Source organism: Cololabis saira, chromosome 24 (assembly GCF_033807715.1).
Source record: "Cololabis saira isolate AMF1-May2022 chromosome 24, fColSai1.1, whole genome shotgun sequence".
Classification (NCBI taxonomy): domain Eukaryota; kingdom Metazoa; phylum Chordata; class Actinopteri; order Beloniformes; family Belonidae; genus Cololabis; species Cololabis saira.
Genome location: NC_084610.1, coordinates 26,095,135 through 26,118,258, shown reverse-complemented (window position 1 = coordinate 26,118,258; position 23,124 = coordinate 26,095,135). Strand labels below are relative to the sequence as shown.

The following is a 23,124-nucleotide window of genomic DNA, read 5'->3' as shown; positions in this document are numbered from 1 at the left end:
GAATAAACTTGAAATACAATTTCGAGAAAAAAGTCGAAGTTTCAAGAAAAAAGTCGAAATGTCGAGATTCATTTTGAAATACAATTTTGAGAAAAAAGTTGAAATGTCGAGAAAAAAGTCGAAATGTTGAGAAAAAAGTCAAAATTTAGTGAATAAATTTGAAAAACAATTTTGAGAAAAAAGTTGAAATGTGACAGCAATCGAAAATATGGTACCTTTATTTTCCTGATGTTACAGTTTTAAACAAAGTTTTAAACAGTTATAAACAGTTCTAAAGGGGCGGAACTAATCTCGAAAGGGGCGGAGCTAATCTCTAAAGTGGGCAGAGCTAATCTCAACATCCGCGGATCCAGAGGAGCAGAAAGTCTCACAAACATGAAGGTTTTCCAGCAAAAACAGATCCAGTCCTGCTTCCTGGTTCAAGCTCCGCCCACTTTTGGGGGCGGAGCCTGGGTTTGACGGCACCAAGTCTCACATCTGAGACAAGGAGTCCCTGTAGGACCTGAGAAGACGAAGCAGGACGATGGATCCTCAGCTCGGTGATGTCACTTAAGCCCCTCCCCCTGGGTGATGTCACTAAGCCGCCTCCCCCTCCCCCTCAGTGATGTCACTAAGCCACCTCCCCCTCCCCGCCGGTGATGTCACTAAGCCCCTCCCCCTGGGTGATGTCACTAAGCCACCTCCCCCTCCCCCTTGGTGATGTCACTAAGCCGCCTCCCCCTCCCCCTCGGTGATGTCACTCAGCCGCCTCCCCCTCCCCTCAGTGATGTCACTAAGCCCCTCCCCCTGGGTGATGTCACTAAGCCACCTCCCCTTGGTGATGTCACTAAGCCGCCTCCCCCTCCCCCTTGGTGATGTCACTAAGCCGCCTCCCCCTCCCCCTCGGTGATGTCACTCAGCCGCCTCCCCCTCCCCTCAGTGATGTCACTAAGCCCCTCCCCCTGGGTGATGTCACTAAGCCACCTCCCCTTGGTGATGTCACTAAGCCGCCTCCCCCTCCCCTTCGGTGATGTCACTCAGCCCCTCCCCCCCCCGGTGCGTCAGCAGGTGCCGGTTCAGGTGCGTCCGCCGGGTGTAGCTCTTGTTGCAGCAGCTGCAGGCGAACGGGCGGACGCTGCTGTGAGACAACAGGTGCTTCTTCAGGTCGAACTTCCTCCGGAGACACTTCCCGCACTCGGGGCAGCTGAACGGTTTCTCCCCTGGAATGGGGGACACAGGAAACGGGTGGGGGGGAGACAGAACAGTTGAAATGTCGAGAAAAAAGTTGAAATGTTGAGAGAAAAGTTGAAATGTCGAGAAAAAAGTCGAAATGTCGAGAAAAAAGTCAAAATGTCGAGAAAAAAGTCACATTTTCATGAATAACGTTGAAATGTTGAAATTAATGTTGAAGTACAATGTCGAGAAAAAAGTTCAAATTTAAAAAAAAAGTCAAAATTTCGTGAATAAAGTTGAAATGTTGAGAAAAAAGTTAAGATTTGGTGAATAAAGTCGAAATGTTGAGAAAAAAGTTGAAAATGTCGATATTATTAAATGTTCAAATACAATTTCAAGAAAAAAGGCGAAATTTCGACTTTATTCACGAAATTTTGAAAAAAAAGGCGAAATTTAAAAAAAAAGTCGAAATGTCAAGAAAAAAGTCGAGATTCATGTTGAAATACAATTTCAAGAATAAACTCGAAATTTGGTGAATAAAGTTGAAATTTCGCCTTTTTTCTCAACATTTCAACTTTATTCACGAAATTTTTACTTTTTCTCGACATTTCAACTTTTAATTCTCTATTTATGTCTGAGAATGATGGTGATTTATTTGTGTGTTGTGTGTATGTCGGACCCCAGTAAGAAAAGCTAATGCTGTTGCTAATGCTAATAGGGATCCTAAATAAAACAAACGCCGGCGGCGCGGGCCGAGGTCACCTGACCGGTCTCACCTGTGTGGATGCGCCGGTGCTCCGTCAGGTGGCAGGAGATGGAGAAGGCCTTGCCGCACTCCTGGCAGACGTACGGCCGCTCGCCGGTGTGCGTACGCATGTGCTTCTGCAGGTCGCCGCCGGACGGCCAGCCCTTGCCGCACACGGCGCAGACGTACGGCCGCTCGCCGGTGTGGCGCCGCACGTGCACGTTGAGGCCGGCCAGCGCCGTGAAGGTCTTGGGGCAGAAGCGGCAGCGGAACGGCCGCTCGCCGCGGTGCCCGCGCAGGTGGCCCTCCAGGCCGTCGCGCGTCTTGAAGCGCTTGCCGCACTGCGGGCACAGGAAGCGGCTGTCGGCGCCGTGGCTAGCGCGGTGCGCGCTCAGGCCCGTCAGCGAGCCGTACGACTTGCCGCACTGGTCGCAGCGGAACGAGCGCGACGCGTGCGAGCGCTGGTGGATCCGCAGCTGCGTCACGCCTGCAGACAGAAACGTTGGGGAAAAAAAGTCGAGATATCGAGATTAATGTTGAAATGTTGAGAAAAACGTCAAAATTTTTGTGAATAAAGTTGAAATTTCGAGAAAAAAGTTGAAATTTTGCCTTTTTTCTCGAAATTATCCTTCAACATTAATCTCGACATTTCGACTTTGCAGAATGAAAAAAAATCTCGAAATTTCAAAAAAGAAATTCGAAAATTTTGAAAAAAAAAAGTCAAAATTTTGTGAATAAAGTTGAAATGTCGAGAAAAAAGTCCAAATTTGGTGAATGAAGTTGAAATTTTGTGAAGGAAGTTGAAATGTCGAGAAAAAAGTCGAAACGTTGAGAAAAGAAGAATTTCCAAATTTTTATCTCTAGATGTTAGGAGGTTTTGAATGCTTTGGTTTTGTTGCAACTGGATTATTGTTTTGTAGTTTGGTCAAATACTTTGGGATTATACTTTAGGATTGTTGAAGTACAATTTCAAGAAAAAGTGGAAATGTCGAGATTAATGTTGAAGTACAATTTCGAGAAAAAGGTCAAAATGTCCAGAAAAAAAGTCGAAATTTCGTGAGTAAGTCGAAATGCCTTAGCGGCATTTCCGGCAAAATGCCTTAGCGGCTGATTGATCGGTGCATCTCTCCGTACGGACCTCCAGGTTCCTCCGTAATCTCGTATCTCACCTGGGAAACTCTGCTCGCAGAAGCGGCAGCTGTAGCGCGGCGCGACGCCCTCCTCGGCGTGCGTCTGCAGGTGTCGCAGCAGCAGCGTCTGCGAGCCGAACGTCTGCGTGCAGACGCTGCAGGCGAGGTCGGGCGGCCGGTGCTGCAGCCGGTGGGCGTCGCGCTCCTGCGGCGACGCGAAGGCGCGGTGGCAGCGGCCGCAGACGTAGCCGTCCTTGTCCAGGTGCGTCTGCTTGTGGTTGGTCAGGCTGGACAGGTGCCGGAAGGCGCGGTCGCACTGGCCGCACCGGAACACGGGCCGCGCCTGGTGGCTGCGCCGGTGCGCTAGCAGCTCTTCCCGCGACGCGAACGCAGCGCCGCACTGGAAGCAGGCCAGAGTCCGGAGGGGGCGGGGCTCGGGGGGCTCTGGGGGGCGGGGCTCTGTGTCCGGGGGGTGGGGCTCCCCGTCCGGGGTACCAGGGGCTCCCGCGGTTCCCGGAGTACCAGGGGTTCCCGGGGGACTCGGCCGGGTCGTCGCACCGCTGCTAACGGCGGAGCGGCAGGACTTGTTGCTGCGCAGGTGTCGGATCACCTGCAGTAGCAACGACAAACAACTTAATCACCTTAAAACCAGCTACGACTAGGGATGAGCATTCGATTAATTAGATTAATGTTGAAGTACAATTTCGAGAAAAAAGTGGAAATTTTCCAGAAAAAATTGGAAATTTCGAGAAAAAAGTGGAAAAGTGAAAAAAATTGGAAATGTTGACAAAAAAGTCAAAATTTCGAGGAAAGTCAACATTTCGAGAAAAAAGTAAAAATTTCGTGAAAACTCAAAATTTCGAGAAAAAAGTCAAAATTTTCAAGAAAAAAGTTGAAATTTCGAGAAAAACGTTGAAATTTCGAGAAAAAAGTTGAAATTTCGAGAAAAAAGTTGAAATTTCGAGAAAAAAGTTGAAATTTCGAGAAAAAAGTTGAAATTTCGAGAAAAAAGTCAAAATTTTGTGAATAAAGTCAAAATTTTGTGAATAAAGTTGAAATGTTGAGAAAAAAGTCAAAATTTTGAGAAAAAAGCCGAAGTGTCGAGAATAATGTTGAAGTACAATTTCGAGAAATAAGTCAAAATTTCGCAAATTAAGTTGAAATGTTGAGAAAAAAAGCGAAATTTCGTGAAACAGGGGGAGATAAGAAATTCCCCCCCTGTTTCGATCGATAAGAAATTCACATGATCGACAAAATTCTTAACGATCAGTAATCGATCGTGGATCAATCGTGCCCATCCCTAGTTACGACATCGTTCCGACATCGTTACGACATCGTTACGACACCGGCTCGGCCTCTCACCTGAGAGCGGTAGATGAAACATTTCCCACAGTGAGGACACCGGTGAGCAACACGCTGGGAATTGTGGGAAATGGTGTGGAGGGGATTGACCTGGGAGGACGACCCGTCCTCTGATTGGCCGGCGGCGTCTCCAGGTGCGTCGTCCGTCCTGACGGGACAAACAGACGGCGTTAACGGGTCTCCCTGCGGATCTGGACTCTGGAGAACCCAGAGGGAACCGATTTAGAGAAAAAGGTCAAAATGTTGAGAAAAAAGTCGAAACGTCGAGAAAAAAGTCGAAATTTTGAGTAAAAAGTCGAAACGTCAGTAAAAATGTCAAAATGTCGATAAAAAAGTCGAAACGTTGAGAAAAAAAGTCAAAATTTCGTGAATAAAGTTGAAAGGTTGAGGAAAAAAGGCGAAATTTCGTGAAGTTGAAATGTGGAGAAAAAAGTCAAAATGTTGAGAAAAAAAGTCAAAATTTCGTGAATGAAGGTGAAATGTTGAGATTAAAGTTGAAATGTCGAGAAAAAAGTCAAAATTTCGAGAAAAAAATCGAAATGTTGAGAAAAAAGTCAAAATTTCGAGAAAAAAGTCGAAATATCGAGGTTAAAAAGGAAAGGAAAAAGGACTAAAAAAAGAGAAAAATAGAAGAAAAAAAAGAAAAAAGAAAAAGAAAGGTCAATCATTTTTGAAAAAGCTCCAGGAGCCACTAGGGCGGCGCTAAAGAGCCGCGGGTTGACGAGCCCTGCGTTAAATGATTAGTGAATGACAGTAGGATTAAATAAGTTTACACTTCTTCCTACTCCTTTTTTGCACATGTAAATTAAGATAAAGTGTTAAAGGACGAAATTCTTTGTTTTGTTTTCTTAGCTTCTCTTGAGGTGTTGTTTTTTACATGTACAAAAATAAAAATCAAATAAAACCAAACCCCTACAACAGAGGGAACCGGGTCTCACCTGTCCAGGTCCGGATCCACCTGAGCCACCGGACCGTCCTCGCTAGCCGCCGCCGCCGGGCTCTGATTGGACGCCTCTGGCTTGGCCGGGGGCGGAGCCTCGGCCTGGGGGGGCGGAGCTTCCTGGAGCCGCTCCGGCTCGGCCTCCGTCCTCACCTCCATCTGGGGTGGGGGCGGAGCCTCGGCCAGCGGAGGCTCAGGATTGGTCAGCCGGGCCAGGAGGGGGTGGGACCAGGCGGAGAGGAGGAGCTTCTCCGAGGTTGGTGTCGTCGTACCGGCGGTTGTGGCTCCGCCCCCCCAGCTCTGATTGGTCGTACCGGCGGTTGTGGCTCCGCCCCCGCAGCTCTGATTGGTCAGCAGCTCCTTCAGGTCGTTACTGTTCACTTCCTGCAGACAGTCCTCCAGAACAGAGGGGGCGCCGTCGAGCAGGGAGGCCGCCTGGGGACACGGTTAGGTTAGCATGAAGGCTACACCGCTTTAAATTACGTTTATTGGAAAGAGTTTTTTTTTATTATTATGTTAATTGGAAAGCGTTTTGTTGCTTTAAAATTGCGTAATTTGGAAAGTGTTTTTTTTTTGTGTAATTCTTTTTTTTTTTAAATTACGTTTATTGGAAAGTGTTTATTTTTAAATTACGTTTATTGGAAAGTGTTTTTTTTTTTTAATTATGTTTAGCATGAAGGCTACACCGCTAGGCCTGGGTTGAAAAAATCAATTTTCTGATTCTAAAATCGTTTCTACGGAAGCGTATTGCATTCACTTGATATAAAAAAAAAATCTGCTGTTTTTCTGAATTAACGAGTTAATTATCTCAGAATTCAGAGAAAAGTTTTAAAGAAAAAAAATCTGCTCTGTTAAAACAGAAAACGTTTTTGTCGACCTGTCTGAAGTCTGGAACCGGCAGCAGCTGCTCCATCCTGGACAGGAAGTCCTCCACCAGGGCCTGCAGGGCGGAGTCGAAGCCCTGGCCGAAAACCTCCTGGAAGAAAAACAGAGGAACCGCGGTGTTGAGACGCATTTGGTAATAAATGTCCAAAATGTAATAACTTTGTCATTTATTCCTTCCTATAATAATAAAGCCACATTTTGTAATAAACTGCTGCATTTTGTAATAAACTGCCCCAACGCATTTTGTAATACATTTTGCCGCATTATGTAATAAATTATTACATTTCGAGAAGATTATTAAATAAATGCACTTGCAACTTTTTTATTCTCTAGAAAATGTAATAACATGGTGCAGTCGTAATGTCGAGAAATAAGTCTAAATGTCGAGAAAAAAGTCAAAATGTCGAGAAAAAAGTCGAAATGTCGAGAAAAAAAGTCGAAATGTTGAGAAAAAAAGTCAAAAACATCGAGAAAAAAGTTAAAATGTCGAGAAAAAAGTCGAAATGTCAAGATTAAAAAGGAAAGGAAAAAGGAAGAAAAAAAAGAGAAAAAAAGAAAAAGAAGAAAAAAATAAAAAAAGGAAAAAAAGTCGAAATGTCGAGAAAAAAGTCGAAACGTCGAGAAAAAAGTCGAAACGTCGAGAAAAAAGTCAAAATTTCAAGAAAAAAGTCGAAATGTCGAGAAATTATGTAATAACAATTCTAAATCATAGTTTATTAGTTTGTTATTGGCCTATATAATTACAAACTTCTAATAGGAAACTAAAGTTATATTCAGAGTTTTATACATAGATTTATTGGGAAATTGCATGAAAAACAAAAAAGTCACTCTTGTATAAATTCATTGTTAAACAAACAACAATAATAGGTTTTATTACATAATGTAAAAGTTATTACATTTCCTAGAAAATAAAAAAGTTCCAATTAATTTTATAATAATCTTTTCAAAATGCAATTACTAAAGCCGCAATAAGAAAATGCAGCTTTATCACAAAATTAAATGACAAAGTTATTACATTTTGGACGTTTATTACAAAATGCAGCTCAACAAACGGCGCTGGAACGCCGAGGCGACATGCTACGGCGGCGGCGGTGGAACCGACACTCACCTCCAGGAGGCGCCGCGTGTCGGCCGGACTCAGCCGGTTGGCCAGAGCCGACAGAGCGGAGCAGCAGCCGCTAACGTCCTCGTCACGCTAAAGGACAGACAAACAGACTAGCCGTTAGCTGCAGATTCATGTCTCACTCTCTTCTCCTTCCCAACAAGCTCCTCCCTCCTTCCCAATAAGCTCCTCCCACTTTCTACTATGCCTTCCTGGAAAGCATCATGACCGTCTCCATGACCTGCTGGTTCCACTCCCTCAGCTTCTCCATGACCTGCTGGTTCCTCTCCCTCAGCTTCTCCATGACCTGCTGGTTCCACTCCCTCAGCTTCTCCATGACCTGCTGGTTCCTCTCCCTCAGCTTCTCCTGCTGGTTCCTCTCCCTCAGCTTCTCCTGCTGGTTCCTCTCCCTCAGCTTCTCCTGCTGGTTCCTCTCCCTCAGCTTCTCCTGCTGGTTCCTCTCCCTCAGCTTCTCCTGCTGGTTCCTCTCCCTCAGCTTCTCCATGACCTGCTGGTTCCTCTCCCTCAGCTTCTCCTGCTGGTTCCTCTCCCTCAGCTTCTCCATGACCTGCTGGTTCCTCTCCCTCAGCTTCTCCTGCTGGTTCCTCTCCCTCAGCTTCTCCTGCTGGTTCCTCTCCCTCAGCTTCTCCTGCTGGTTCCTCTCCCTCAGCTTCTCCTGCTGGTTCCTCTCCCTCAGCTTCTCCTGCTGGTTCCTCTCCCTCAGCTTCTCCATGACCTGCTGGTTCCTCTCCCTCAGCTTCTCCTGCTGGTTCCTCTCCCTCAGCTTCTCCTGCTGGTTCCACTCCCTCAGCTTCTCCTGCTGGTTCCTCTCCCTCAGCTTCTCCTGCTGGTTCCTCTCCCTCAGCTTCTCCTGCTGGTTCCTCTCCCTCAGCTTCTCCTGCTGGTTCCTCTCCCTCAGCTTCTCCTGCTGGTTCCTCTCCCTCAGCTTCTCCTGCTGGTTCCTCTCCCTCAGCACCAGAACAGGAACAGACTGCAGAGCATCTTTATGCTCTAAAATCATCGGCCTGCCGGTCAGAACTCTGTCTGTGGTTTTCAACCAGCAGGCCCTCAGCCAGGCAGATAAAATCATGAAGGACCCTCCCACATACTCCACCCTGCATTCCAGTGTTTCCCCTCCAGGAGGCGCCTGCGCTGCGTTGCCTGCAGGACTGAGAGGAGGAGAGACACTTTTGTCCCCAAAGCTACCCTGCTCTTTAATTCCAGCTGCTAAACTCATCCCCCACATCCACAGAGTCCCCCCCCCCCCCCACATTCTTATATTTATATATATTTTTTGTACATAACGAGACATGCTCCATTTATTTATCTGTTCATTTTATTCTATTTTATTTCTTGTTCTATTTGATATTTTCAACGTCTTGCTGCTCAGTTGTCCTGCGATTGCCCCTCGGGGATGAATAAAGTTTTCTGAATCTGAATCGTTCCCAGTCACTCGTTAGCGAGTCGTTACCGTTGCCGTGGCGATGGCCCGGATCCTCTCCAGGTGGGCGGGAACATCATCCGGGTCGCTGAGCGTCATCTGGAGAATAAAACATAGATTCTGTTGGACACAAGACGACGCCTTTCCCACCAAACCGGTTCCAGAGCTGGTTCTGGTTCACAACTCGTTCAACTTGGGACCAGCTGAGAACCGGAGTTCTGGGAGTTGCTGCTACCTCGGAACCGGTTCTTCTGGTCCGGCAAAGAGTTGCTGCTACCTTGTAACTCTTAACCGGACAACTTCTCTACGCCGATGATAGACCAGTGTCTTTCTTTACCAAACCCTTATCTTTTAGGGGTGTAACGGTACATGTATTTGTATTGAACCGTTCGGTATAGCGTGTTCGGTTCGGAACGGAGGCGTACCGAACGAGTTTCCACACGGACATATTAAGTAGAGGACCGCACGTTGTGGAGCAGAGCGCTGCTGCAGCTGCACATGCAGTTGCGCTCACACCGAGAAAGTATTAGGATTAAAAAAAAAAGCACTAACTAATGAAGAACTAAAGAGCTAAGCACATAATTGTGACAAGTCCAGTGTTTCCCCTACCATTGTTTAGGCCTGGCGTCATTTACGTTTGATCATTTACGTTTAGGAGCCTCTGCAGCGCTGTTCTGCAACGTGAGTCAACCTGTTTCGTTGCCTAGTAAAGCCTGAATTATGGTTCGGCGTTAAATCGACGTAGATCCTACGCCGTAGGGTACGCAGCGACGTGCACCGTACGCCCGCTCGCTGCGTCCCCTACGCCGTAGGCTCTACGTTGGTGTAACGCGGAACCATAAATCAGCCTTAACGATGCGAGTACCGCTGCTGAGAGCGCGGGCATATTATTATACATTATGGGATGTATAGAGTTTGTAGCCAGCCAACTATGGCGCCGGCCAAAAAAAGAAAAAATATGGCGGGCGACAGACAACATGATATAAAGAAATGTTTCTGCAGGTCCGTGTGTTTGTGTTTGCATGAGACGCTGCAGGGAAGCATGAAGGAAAACACAGCCGGACCACACACCATGCGTCCGCTGGGTCCTAGTGCCGGCACACGTAGAGCCAATGTTATTTTGTGTGTGTGTAATAAACAACTAGCACGTTTATAATTTGCATTTTGTTTTCTTACTGTACCGCAAATGAACCGAACCGTGACCTCCAAACCGAGGTACGTACCGAACCGAGATTTTGTGTACCGTTACACCCCTAGTATCTTTACCAGACCCGTGTGTCCCAGGACCAGTTCCCGGGAGGTTGCTGGTTCAACACCCACCTTAACCCGCAGCGCCAGCAGCATCAGGTTGCTGGTTCAACACCCACCTTAACCCGCAGCGCCAGCAGCATCAGGTTGCTGGTTCAACACCCACCTTAACCCGCAGCGCCAGCAGCATCAGGTTGCTGGTTCTACACCCACCTTGGCCCGCAGCGCCAGCAGCATCAGGTTGCTGGTTCTACACCCACCTTGGCCCGCAGCGCCAGCAGCATCAGGTTGCTGGTTCTACACCCACCTTGGCCCGCAGCGCCAGCAGCATCAGGTTGCTGGTTCTACACCCACCTTGGCCCGCAGCGCCAGCAGCATCAGGTTGCTGGTTCTACACCCACCTTGGCCCGCAGCGCCAGCAGCATCAGGTTGCTGGTTCAACACCCACCTTAACCCGCAGCGCCAGCAGCATCAGGTTGTTGGTTCTACACCCACCTTGGCCCGCAGCGCCAGCAGCATCAGGTTGCTGGTTCTACACCCACCTTGGCCCGCAGCGCCAGCAGCATCAGGTTGCTGGTTCTACACCCACCTTGGCCCGCAGCGCCAGCAGCATCAGGTTGCTGGTTCTACACCCACCTTGGCCCGCAGCGCCAGCAGCATCAGGTTGCTGGTTCTACACCCACCTTGGCCCGCAGCGCCAGCAGCATCAGGCTCCTCTGCCGGTCCGTCAGCAGGTCCGGTGCCGCCTCCGTTACCATGGAGACGAAGTCCTCCAGCATCCCGTACTGGCCCACGCTGCGGCGCTGCAGAACCCGCCACACGGACCCGGTCAGCAGACGGAGCGGGGGGACCAGGAGACGCAGGGCTGTTGGCATGGAAACAGGATCAGAACCAGAACCAGAACCGGGGGGGGGGGGGGGACCAGGAGACGCAGGGAGGAGACCGGGAGGGGGGGGGGGGGGGGGGGGGGGGTGTTGGCATGGAAACAAGATCAGAACCAGAACCAGGACCAGGACCAGGGGGGGACGGGGAGGTGGGGGGCTGTTGGCATGGAAACAGGATCAGTGGAGGCTCATAAAACCACCATTAACCACCATTGCGTGCGTGCGTTTTTTCGTGCATTTTTGACATTTCAACTTATTTCTCAACATTTCGCCTTTTTTTCCACTAAACTTCGCCTTTATTTCTCAACATTTCAATTTTTTTTCTCAAATTTTCAACTTTTTCATAAAAATTTCAACTTTTTCATCAAAATTTCAACTTTTTTCAACAAGGGGGGGGACGAGGAGACGCAGGGAGGAGACGGGGAGGTGGGGGGGACCTGTTGGCACGGAAACGGTGTTGGTTTGGAAACGGTGTCGGCATGGAAACGGTGTCGGCATGGAAACGGGATCAGTGGATATCATCCACTTTTTTCTCGATATCTCAAAATTGTACTTTAATATTAATCTCGACATTTCGACTTTTTTCTGGTGTGTGGGCCAGAGCAGGGCCAGGCGTGCCCAGAATCTTTATATCTTTATATCTTTATATCGATCAGGCCCGATCACGGCATTTTCAAAACATCGGTATCGGCCAAAAAAGTATCAGGACAAACCTAGTTATTAATATTTTTAATAGATATTAAATCCTTTTATATATTGTTGCATTTGACGAAGTCAGTGAAACTAACACGGTTTAATGTTTGAATAGTGAAATGTTCTATCTGTTCATGTTCATTAAGCTGCTGATATTCATTCATTCATTCATTCATTCATTCATTCATCCATTCATTCATTCATTCATTCATTCATTCATTCATTCATTCATTCAGAATGTTGCACTAAGGTTAAGACAAAAGTATTCTAATTTTCTTGTGTTTGTGAGTTTCAACGACCTCTCTTGAAGTTAAATTTATTTATTTTTGTTATTGCACTATTCTGCACTTTTTGTTTTAGTTTACAGTTTCATGTTTTTACATTTTGTGGTACCAGAGCTGATAATTTGTTGAAATAAATGTGTTTCCAATGGACAAGAAAAGAAACCTGGGATCATTTAGTTTTAGTCCTTTTTATTTTTTAGTATCGGAAATGTATCGGGAGCCAAAAAAAGTGATCGGATCGGGGAAAATCGTGATCGGCAGAAACTCAAACTCAAGTGATCGCTGTTTATTAATGGTATTTATTTTGATGTTTTACACAGAGTTGTCCTGAGTGGTCACTGCTTTAGACCTGGTCACGTTAAAGCTGCTGTTATTGTACCAACCTGTCTATTTTATTGTCCATTAACTTTACAGGACTGTCCCAGAAAATTAGAATATTTTGATAAAGTTCTTTATTTTCTGTAATGCAATTAAAAAAACTAAAATGTCATCCATTCTGGATTCATTACAAATCAACTGAAATATTGCAAGCCTTTTATTATTTTAATATTGCTGATCATGGTTTACAGTTTAAGATTAAGATTCCCAGAATATTCTAATTTTTTGAGATAGGATATTTGAGTTTTCTTAAGCTGTAAGCCATGATCAGCAATATTAAAATAATAAAAGGCTTGCAATATTTCAGTTGATTTGTAATGAATCCAGAATGTATGACATTTTTGTTTTTGTAATTGCATTACAGAAAATCACAATATTCTAATGTCCCTGTATATATTGTGATAACGTGCTTATATTACATTTGTCTTTTTATCCATTGAATTTCCAAATAAAGATTGTATTTTTATATTAAGTCGTTGTCTGTCTGAAGTGGTCTAGGTTATAACAGCTTTATAATTTAGCTTTATCTCACTTCTCCCTGAAATTACACCAGCCAGTTTTTGGAGTTTCTGGTTCTGACTCATGTCAACAAACGGCTCCACCAACGCCGGGGTTTTAGGTCATTTTTACAAATATAATACTTTACCGACGTGTAACAAACACGCCGAACTGAAGTGAAACCACACCCGGTTCGGACCAGACGGCAATTAAACCTTTACAAAAGGTTTAACACATTTATAAACGACGGAAGTCTTAAATCGGCTGTTTTCTGAAGGGACTTCCGGGCCGAGGCTCCTGAAACCGGATTAAACCGGCACTGCTTCCGGGTAAAACAGCTGAATTTGGGTCAGAAAGATCCGTTAAAACTCACCCATGCCGCCGCCGCCGCACAAATACCGGGTAAAACCGGGTTTTTAGGCTCTAACGCCGCAGCTAAGAGCTAACGGCTAATCACAATGCTGGGGGGGAAACTCTTAACCCGGACATGGAACCCGCGCCGCGGTGCGCATGCGCCGGCAGCACGTGTTTCCCGGCCCCGCCGAGGTGCGCATGCGCCCCGCCGGGGTGAGAGAAGGTGAGGATGATTAACGGTTACTTAGGAGAAGAAGATCACCTCGTTCCACCTCCTCATCTTCAGCTCCAGGCCAAGACAATTACAATAATTAATTATCTTTTCACAAACACCTTTGGAATAAACCTGGATGTTGTTTTGGAGACTAAAAATAGTAAAAATAAACCAAGTCCAGAACTGTGTTTAACCCACTTTGTCTGAATAAAAGCAAATAACAAGCTTCAGCTAAACTATCTCGTCTGGAGATATTTAGGCCACGTTCACACGTAGTCGGGTATTTACAAAAATGGATATTTCCCCCTCTATGTTTTGAAAAATACCATCATTATATACACTGTTAAGGTGCTATGAGCAGCCAAACCTACAGGGGGCAGTGTAACGAGAAGATAAAGTCATGCTAGCCAATCAGAATCCTGGAAAAAAACATCAACAAATGACACGAGTAACTTCCAGTTACGATTGAAATTAGGGCCTTTTTTCCCCCTAAACGTGCCCCAAAAGTCACCAAATTTTGCACCAAACCAGGCCTGGTGAAAAATGTGATATTTAATGGTTTGCATTAATGGGCGTGGCCTAATGGCTCAACAGCGCCCCCTAGAAAACTTTGTGCCTCAAGCCCCACAATACGGTTTGACGTACATGCAGGAAAATCACTACACACCTGTATCATGTCACAACTTAAAGAAAAGTCTCTTGGAGCCATGGCCCAAACCCAACAGGAAGTCGGCCATTTTGAATTAATTGTGTAATTTTGGCACAATTTATGCCATTCCTTCGGCCGTTAATACGGCCCGAACCGTATCGTGCACCCAGGTGTGTTATACATCAAAATGTGCGTCTCCATCCTGCGACTACGCGCATTACTTTTCTCAGTCAAAAGTGTTACCGTGGCGACGATAGACGCCAAAAAGCGCGCCCCCCCTTCATCTGATTGGTCCATATTTGATATTTCCTACTTTCTGCCATAACTTTTGAATGGTTTGACATAAAGAGTCATGGTGGTGTTATCGGACTCGGTTTTGACGGTTTTGTTTCCCCGACTCGGCACGCTGTGGACTTCAACATATTCAAATTTCATGAAGCTAAGATAAGATAAGATAAGATAAGATAAACCTTTAATAGTCCCACAGAGGGGAAATTTGCAGTTTACAGCAGCAAAGGGGATAGTGCAAAAACAAGAGGCAACAATAGAAAAAAGTAGTAACACAGTAATAATAATAACACACTATAAACACTATAAACAGTAAACTGGTATACAATAATAATAATAATAAGAAGAAGAAGAAGAATAAAGATAAATAATAAGATATTAGTATATGAAAAAGATAACAGACGGATATTTACAGATGGATATATATATACATATACATATATATAAGCTGTGATTTAAGGAAATTTTATGTCAAAATCCAGGCCAAACGGGCCCATCCCCAAAGGTTTTTTACCACCTCTAAACCACACCCCCTGTGGGGAGCACAGGAATGAATGCAATACAACCGTAAACACCTCAAACTGACATAGAACCACCCCGAACACAAACACTACAGCCCCAAACCAAAGCAGCGAGAGGGGACGAATGGGCAGTAGGGCATGCCCATATCAAAATTTCATGAAATTTTCTAGTTATTATTATTCTTATCCATCCATCCTTCAGAGGAACCTCATCCCAGCCGCTCGTATCCTCCACCTGGTTCTGGTCGAACAGGACCACATCATCCACAAACCTTTCACCTAACCCCAAATCCCAGTCAACATCAGACTAGATGTCTGTGTGTGTGTGTGTGTGTGTGTGTGTGTGTGTGTGTGTGTGTGTGTGTGTGTGTGTGTGTGTGTGTGTGTGTGTGTGTTCGTAAACATGTGTTTGTGGCAGCGAGGAAGATCTGGGTCTGATTTCAGACGTTTGTTGAGCTTCTCTCTGGAGATGTGGGTCGGCGTCTAGCGGCCTGTAGCGGCCTAGCTAACCCTGGACCAGATCAATGACACGGCCAGTCACAGCAGTTTTCAGCTCCTGTGACACAGATCCAGTAAGCAGGTGTAATCTTCCTCCTCCTCCTCCTCCTCCTCTCCTGGAGGATTAACTTCAGGGCAAAAGCAGCACCGGCAGCAGAAACGAGCCGGAGGAGGACGAGGAACAGCTAATGGATCTTTACGGAGCTTTATGGATCTGAAGAGGACGGAGAACTCTTGGTCCTCCTCCTCTTCCTCTTCCTCCTCCGACCTGAGCCTTCCTTCACGTCTACGACCAACCCTGACCCTGATTTAGCCGTTTAAACGCCTAGAAACCTCACAGAAACACCAGCGTATCGTCAGCATGGAGCCAGCCAGAGAGGAGGAGGAGGAGGATCTGTCGGAGGCCGAAGAGCTGGTTGCCCTGAGGGAGGAAGAGGAGGATAAGGAGGGAGAGGAAGAGGAGGAAGAGGAGGAGGAGGACGAGGAAGGGGCCCGGATCTTCAACGCCTGGATGCTGAAGTACCGAGCCGGCGAGCAGCAGAAGAAGAACGAGGAGAGCGAAGAGGACGAGGAACGGGAGTCGAGGACGGGGAGGCCGGAGAGCCGGATCAGCATCGAACCGCCGGTACCGGCGGCGCCCACGCGGTTGGCCCGCCGGGCCTCGCTGCCCTGCCCGGTAAGATAACTAATATCTACAACAACATCTACACAAGAGGGTTTAAACATGGCTTTTTTAGGGCCCCAACACTTACAGTGCGAAGGCCCTATTGCATAACGGCTCAACAGCGCCCCCTAGAAAACTTTGTGCCTCAAGCCCCACAATACGGTTTGACGTACATGCACGAAAATCGCTACACCTGTATCATGTCACCACTTAAAGAAAGGTCTCTTGGCGCCATGGCCCAAACCCAACAGGAAGTCGGCCATTTTCTTTTTCTTTTTTTTTTTAAAACTTAAATTTTTATTATTTTTTCACAAGGAAACAAACAAAACAATACAGCAAACAAATTACATATTGGAATAGCAATAATAATAACATTAACAAAAACAAAAACAAACTGTCTGGAGATGATCCTTTATTCAGTCCACTGTTCCATTCGGCATTTGTTTAGTTGGTGTTACGTCTCATGTAAGTATTCCATTTTTCCCAGTTCTTCTCAAACACATCCTCTTTGATCCTTAAAAGATATGTCAATTTTTCCATAACACAAATTTCCTGGACAATTTCCAACCACTGTTCCTGTTTCGGGGCATTTACATTGAGCCAGTTTCTTGTGACTGCCTTTTAACTTGCTGCAAGTAACACTTTAGTCAAATACAGATCTTCTCTCGTTACAACCTTTACAATATTCCCAAGATACATCACTGGGCAAGTATTTGGGATTTCATATCCCAAAATATTTTTAACTACTAAATTTACATTTTGCCAGTATATTTTAATTTTTGTACAGTTCCAGAAGATGTGTGCATGGTCTGCCTCCACATTCCCGCTCAGTCTCCAGCAGTTTTGTTGTGTGGCAAGTTGTCTAGATTTTATTTTTGGTGTTATAAAATATCGAGTTAGATTTTTCCAGCAGAACTCCCTCCAAATTAATGAGTTTGTGGACATACATTGTGTCTCGCACATGTGGTACCATTCATCCTATTGTATTTGGATCTTTAGTTCTGCTTCCCATTTTGCTTTTATATAGAGGGTTGACTCCCCTCTGCTCTCCCCCATAGCTTGGTAAAAAGCAGAGATGGGCTGAGACCCCTTCTGTTTGTATGAATCCACAATGGACGCTTATTGCTCGGCCGAACTTTATCATAGAGACATCGTTCAGATTTACAAACACTCGGCCCGATTGGCACTAATGGACCGTACAACCTCATCATGCTACTTATTACGTTTTTTGCGATATTTAACTTTCAATTTAAAAATAAATTCAATTTTAATTTTGGACGCTTGTTGCTAGGCAACGGTTTATCGTACAGACATCATTACAACATTGACAAACCCGGGACGCGTTGTACTACAACATATTTTAGTCTCATCATGCTAGCTATTACGGTTTTTGAGATATTCAACTATGCTCATTTTAATGTGATAAATGATATTTCATGGTTTGTATTAATGGGCGTGGCCTAACGGCTCAACAGCGCCCCCTAGAAAACTTTGCGCCTCAAGCCCCACGATACGGTTTGACGTACATGCACGAAAATCGGTACACACCTGTATCATGTCGCAACTTAAAGAAAAGTCTCTTGGCGCCATGGCCCAAACCCAACAGGAAGTTGGCTATTTTGAATTAATTGTGCAATTTTAGCGCAATTTATGCCATTTCTTCGGCAGTTAATACGGCCCGAACCGTAACGTGCACCCAGGTGTGTTATACATCAAAATGTGCGTCTCCATCCTGCGACGATGGGCATTACTTTTCTCTGTCAAAAGCGTTACCGTGGCGACGATAGACGCCAAAAAGCGCGCCCACCCTTCATCTGATTGGTCCATATGTGATAGTTCCTACTTTCTGCCATAACCTTTGAATGGTTTGACATAAAGACTCATGGTGGTGTCATAGTTTTGAGTCCTTGACCTTTATTGGTGAAAATTGCATGTGCGAGGGACCTGAATCCAGGTCTGGATCTGGATCGTAGCGGTCGGTAGAGGGACTCCAGATCTAGATCTTTGACCCTGGATTGTTTGTCTCCATTCTCTCCAGTGTCTCCGTTCTCTCCGGTCTCTCCAGTGTCTTTGTTGTCTCTGTTAACTCCGTTGTCTCCGTTAACTCCGTTGTCTCCGTTGTCTCCGTTGTCTCCAGTCCACCCTGTCGGCGATGCAGCTGTCCCGTCTCCACTCGTCCACGCAGGCTGCGGTGTCGGCGAGGGTTTTGCTGCGACGCACGTCGTCGCGGCGGCTCCTCCCGTCTCCGCAGGAGGCGGCGGTTCCTCCGCTGGAGCGGAGGTCATCCCTCATACCCACGATCCCCGAGGCCGTGCCGCCCGAGAGACGGGCGCTGTTCCGGAGACGCAACGTCATGTCGCTGGTGAGCTAACGGGGCTAGCAGGTAGCAGCTAGCTGCTAGCATGAGGCCGATCTGTGATATAGATGGGGGGAAAAAAGTCGAAATGTCTCATAAAAGTGAACCTAATTAAGACATGGGCCCAGAATTGCCTGTCCTATTTGGACCAACCGGATCAGAGAAGCTAACTGCTAACCTAGCTAACCCAGCTATCTGCTAACCCAGCTAACCCAGATTTATCCCAGAGGGAACTCACACTTAAACTGTTTGCTGTGAAGATGTTTTCAGTAAAAGAAACGTTTGTTTGTTTGTTTGTTTGTTTGTTTGTTTGTTTGTTTGTTTGATTGTTTGTTTGTGTGTGTGTGTGTGTGTGTGTGTGTGTGTGTCTGTTTGTTTGTGTCTGTTTGTTTGTGTGTGTGTGTGTGTGTGTTGCAGAGCGATGCCTACAGTGTGTGTCTGATCTGTCACAACGACCTCCATCAAGGATCTGGCGGAACCAGAGAGTTGGAGTGTACACACACTTTCCACAAGGAGGTAAAACACACACACACACACACACACACACACACACACACACACACACACACACACACACACACACACACACACACACACAAACACACACTTTCCACAAGGAGGTAAAACACGCTACCGTACCACGCTAACGCTAACCCGGAACACCGAGAGATACATCAACGACCCAAACCCCAAACCCTAAACTCTAACCCCAAACCTGCAGCCACACCTTCCACAAGGAGGTAAAACTAGCCCCACAAGATGGAAGATGGAGGGTGATCCATAAACGACCAAACCCCAAACTCTAACCCCAAACCCTAACCCAACCGAAAACCCTAACCAAAAACGCCAAACCCTTACCCCAAATCCCCAAAAAACCCTTACCCCTTACCCTTACCCCAAACGCTAACCCTAACACTAAACCTTAAACCTAACCCCAAATGCTAACCCCAAACCCTTACCCCATGCTAAACCAAAGTGCTAACCCCAATACTAACCCAAAACCCTAAATGTAAACCCAAACCCTAACCCTTACCCCAAATACCAAACCATTACCCCTAACCATAAACCCTATCCCCAAACCCCTAACCCTACCGTAAATGCTAACCCTAAACCCAAACTTTAATCGCAAATCCCAAACTCTTACTCCAAAAGCTAACCCTAAACTCTAACCCTTACCACAAACCCTAAACCTAACCATAAATCTTTTCCCCAAACGATTAGCGCAAACCCTTACCCTAAATGCTATCCCTTTCCCTAAATCCCAAACCCTAAACCTCACCCCAAACCTTACCCCTAACCCTTACTCCAAACCCTAACCCAAAACCCTAACCCTTTCCCCAAATCCCAAACCCCTACCTAAAACCCTTACCCCCCATGCTAAACCAAAATGCTAACCCCAAAATAACCCAAAACCCTAAATGTAACCCCAAACCCTTTCCCCAAATGCTAACCCTAACCCCAAACCAGCGGGTTCCTTCTTCAGAGTTAACGCTCTGTTATCAAGATCAAAGGTTTTGTCGAGTTTAAGGAGAGAAAGTCAGACGAACCTCAGGTCCTCGACGGAAACTCCAGATGCTCCAAAAGTGAGACCATCACGTTGCTCTTGAAGAGAGTTTTGACGTCATACGTTAGTCAGTCAAATAACCATAAAAAAGGACTTTGAATGACCACAAAGATCACAAACAACGAAGCAGCTGTGAATCTGCAGAGACAAGACTGACCAAACCAAACCCTTTGACTCCTGCTCTCTCTCTTTCTTTGCAGTGCAATAATTTGAATGAGTTGTTTCGTATATGTTTTTATACGTCTGTTTCTCTCTCCAGTGCATCGAGGAGTGGTTGTGGAGGAAGCAGTCGTGTCCTACCTGTCACGTTCAGGTGTCGACACCTCAGCCGGTCGACTGGAGCTCCAGCCGGGTCAAAGTTCCCTGAGACGTCCAGGAACTAAACCCAACAATCAAAGTTCCCTGAGACGTCTAGGAACAATTCCCAACAATCAAAGTTCCCTGAGACATCTAGGAACAATCCCCAACAATGAAAGTTCCCTGAGACGTCTAGGAACAATCCCCAACAATCAAAGTTCCCTGAGACGTCTAGGAACAATCCCCAACAATGAAAGTTCCCTGAGATGTCTAGGAACAATCCCCAACAATCAAAGTTCCCTGATACATCTACGAACAATCCGCAACAATCAAGTTTCCCTGAGACGTCTAGGAACAATCCCCAACAATCAAAGTTCCCTGAGACGTCTGGGAACAATCCCCAACAATCAAAGTTCCCTGAGACGTCTAAGAACAATCCCCAACAATCAAAGTTCCCTGAGACGTCTGGGAACAATCCCCAACAATCAAAGTTCCCTGATACGTCTAGGAACAATCCCCAACAATCAAAGTTCACTGATACGTCTAGGAACAATCCCCAACAATCAAAGTTCCCTGAGACGTCTAGGAACAATCCCCAACAATCAAAGTTCCCTGAGACGTCTGGGAACAATCCTCGACAATCAAAGTTCCCTGAGACGTCTGGGAACAATCCCTGACAATCAAAGTTCCCTGATACGTCTAGGAACAATTCCTAACAATCAAAGTTCCCTGAGACATCTAGGAACAATCCCCAACAATCAAAATTCCCTGATACGTCTAGGAACAATCCCCAACAATCAAAGTTCCCTGAGACGTCTAGGAACAATCCCCAACAATCAAAGTTCCCTTAAACGTCTAGGAACAATTCCTAACAATCAAAGTTCCCTGAGACATCTAGGAACAATCCCCAACAATCAAAGTTCCCTGAGACGTCTAGGAACAATCCCCAACAATCAAAGTTCCCTGAGACGTCCAGGAACAATCCCCAACAATCAAAGTTCCCTGAGACGTCTGGGAACAATCCCCAACAATCAAAGTTCCCTGAGACGTCTGGGAACTAATCCCAACATGTAAATATAACATATTTAAATCTGTGATATTAACAATTTAAAATGAAGTTTGTTGCTTTACATGAATACATCTAGTTTTGAACTTAATCTCCATTTGTTCAAAACACAAGACATTGTGCATTTTTTCCTGAACCAGCAGTATTTCTGTAATCCCAGTAATCTTTTCATTTACACACAAACAACATATTTACTTTTCCTTTAACAGTTTTAATCTATTGGGCAGATTGACCAACGTTTAGATGAAACATGCTTTATTTGTTTAAGTAGAAACCACAGGAAAAAATATCTGGCTTGATCTGCTTTCAAAAAATTAAGGCGACTTTTTCGCACAAGATTTTTATGTAGATCAAGAAAGACTAGTCTTTGTATAAACTACTTAATTTTTAGTATGTACAAAATTCATTTGCAAGTAAAGTGAACTTAATTTTTGCAAGTAAAGTCAACTTAATTTTTTTTTCCTTTTTTTTCTTTTGTTTTTTTCCCTTTTTTCTTTTTTCCTTTTTTTTCTTCTTTTTTTTTTCTTTTTAAAGTCAAATTAATTTTGATAAATAAAGTAAACTTAACACAATTAAGTTGACTGTACTTGCAAAATGTATTATTTACATACATACTTACTACAACCTCAATATTCTCGGTGCACATGTTATTCTGTGGCCTTTAGTTAGAGTTTTTATTACCTCATCAGGTAAAAGTACAGAAACCACTTATCTATGATTGGGGGCTTTTGATTGGTCTGTTGATTGTTTAGTGTATTGTGTGATGTTTCTTGTTAGGTTTCCTCATCCGTCCATCATGTCCTACTTAGCGCTTCTCCCTGTTTTCATGTCTGAGCTGAATAAAGACCAAACTCTCCCCATTGTTGGTTCCATTGTTGTTTGTTCCGTTGTTCATTTCGACTTTTTTCTCGAAATTGTACTTCAGCATTATTCTCGACATTTCAATTTTTTTTGGACGTTTCGACTTTTTTCTCGAAGTGCACAATAAAAAACAATCTTCCCCTCTCAAATATTTTTCTCCTGCCTGGTCCTGATTCTCTTCCGTAGTTTTGTCCTGGGGAGTTCAGTTCAGCATTTACAGATATCTGGCATCATCTAGCGTTGTGATGGGTATAACGTCTAGACCCCGAATAGAAGACGACGCCCCCCCGGGAATTTTTTTTAGCATAATCCATTTAAATGCATCAATCTGGTGCACTTTGGAAAGCTAGAATAACAATAATAGGGTGTCTGCTGCCTTAACTTACCTTGGAAACATAGATATCCTCTCCGGAGCTTCTCTACCCGGCTAAACTTATTCTCCGCTCCTCTGTTTGTTCTCACAGAGCATGCACAGCCTTCACCGCTGATTGGCTGTTTCCCGTGCCTGTCTCTGTGTGTAACCAATCAGACGGAGCTGTGGACGGGACATTGCTGGACACAGTGCAGTGACTGCAGGTAGAGAGACGCGGCTGCATCAACCCCAAAATAACGCAGTTTTAAATTGTACAAACACAATATTGGTATCGTTGGAAAGGGAAAAATGTCCTCTTAATTTTGGGGGGGCTGAGATCAAATTTTGGAGGGCTTCAGCCCGTTTTTTTATTTGTAGTGAGAACATAATCCACACAGCAACCGTTCGCTGCTTGCTCCCCAGATCCAGCAAATTTCCAGTTTGGTCAAGTTTTTTTTGGTCAGGGGCGCGGTTTGCTGGCCCATCTTTTCATAGCATCAACAAATCTCCGACTCTTTCAAATGACGTTAAATCTTTATAAACAACATGAAATTCTTGGGATTTGTTCTGCAAATGAATTTATGCATATAATTATTTTTTATACATTAAAAAAAACTTTTTTATATTATTATTGTTTTATATATATACGAGAGGTGCCGGATCTGCCCAAATAAGTCCCGGAACGCAGGGAGGCCAAA

At 45.2% G+C, this 23,124-nt stretch overlaps 2 protein-coding genes across 2 annotated transcripts; one reads left to right on the top strand and one right to left on the bottom strand.

Moving 5' to 3' along the window:
- Positions 1–981: 981 nt before the first annotated feature.
- LOC133425143 (zinc finger protein 74-like) lies at positions 982–13,219 on the bottom strand. The gene is made up of 10 exons (XM_061715824.1): positions 13,116–13,219; positions 10,689–10,870; positions 8,788–8,856; positions 7,323–7,409; positions 6,207–6,305; positions 5,328–5,764; positions 4,390–4,537; positions 3,067–3,637; positions 1,929–2,384; positions 982–1,199 (listed from the first exon to the last, which is right to left on the bottom strand). The coding sequence occupies exons 1-10, from the start codon at positions 13,117–13,119 to the stop codon at positions 982–984; spliced, it is 2,271 nt and encodes a 756-aa protein (XP_061571808.1). The 5' UTR covers positions 13,120–13,219.
- A 2,151-nt stretch (positions 13,220–15,370) lies between these two features.
- si:ch211-207l14.1 (histone H3.v1) lies at positions 15,371–22,073 on the top strand. The gene is made up of 4 exons (XM_061716237.1): positions 15,371–15,942; positions 18,068–18,292; positions 18,704–18,802; positions 20,110–22,073. The coding sequence occupies exons 1-4, from the start codon at positions 15,628–15,630 to the stop codon at positions 20,215–20,217; spliced, it is 747 nt and encodes a 248-aa protein (XP_061572221.1). The 5' UTR covers positions 15,371–15,627; the 3' UTR covers positions 20,218–22,073.
- The last annotated feature ends 1,051 nt before the right edge of the window (positions 22,074–23,124 follow it).

Bases quoted from the DNA above. Each gene is read 5' to 3' on its own strand.
- si:ch211-207l14.1 (XM_061716237.1), top strand. From the start codon at position 15,628: ATGGAGCCAGCCAGAGAGGAGGAGGAGGAGGATCTGTCGGAGGCCGAA. The intron at 15,943-18,067 runs GTAAGATAACTA...CGTTGTCTCCAG, and splicing joins GGGCCTCGCTGCCCTGCCCG to TCCACCCTGTCGGCGATGCA. The intron at 18,803-20,109 runs GTAAAACACACA...TTCTCTCTCCAG, and splicing joins CACACACTTTCCACAAGGAG to TGCATCGAGGAGTGGTTGTG.
- LOC133425143 (XM_061715824.1), bottom strand. The intron at 4,538-5,327 runs GTGAGACCCGGT...TTGTCCCGTCAG, and splicing joins GTGGATCCGGACCTGGACAG to GACGGACGACGCACCTGGAG. The intron at 1,200-1,928 runs GTGAGACCGGTC...CCCCCATTCCAG, and splicing joins GCACCGGCGCATCCACACAG to GGGAGAAACCGTTCAGCTGC.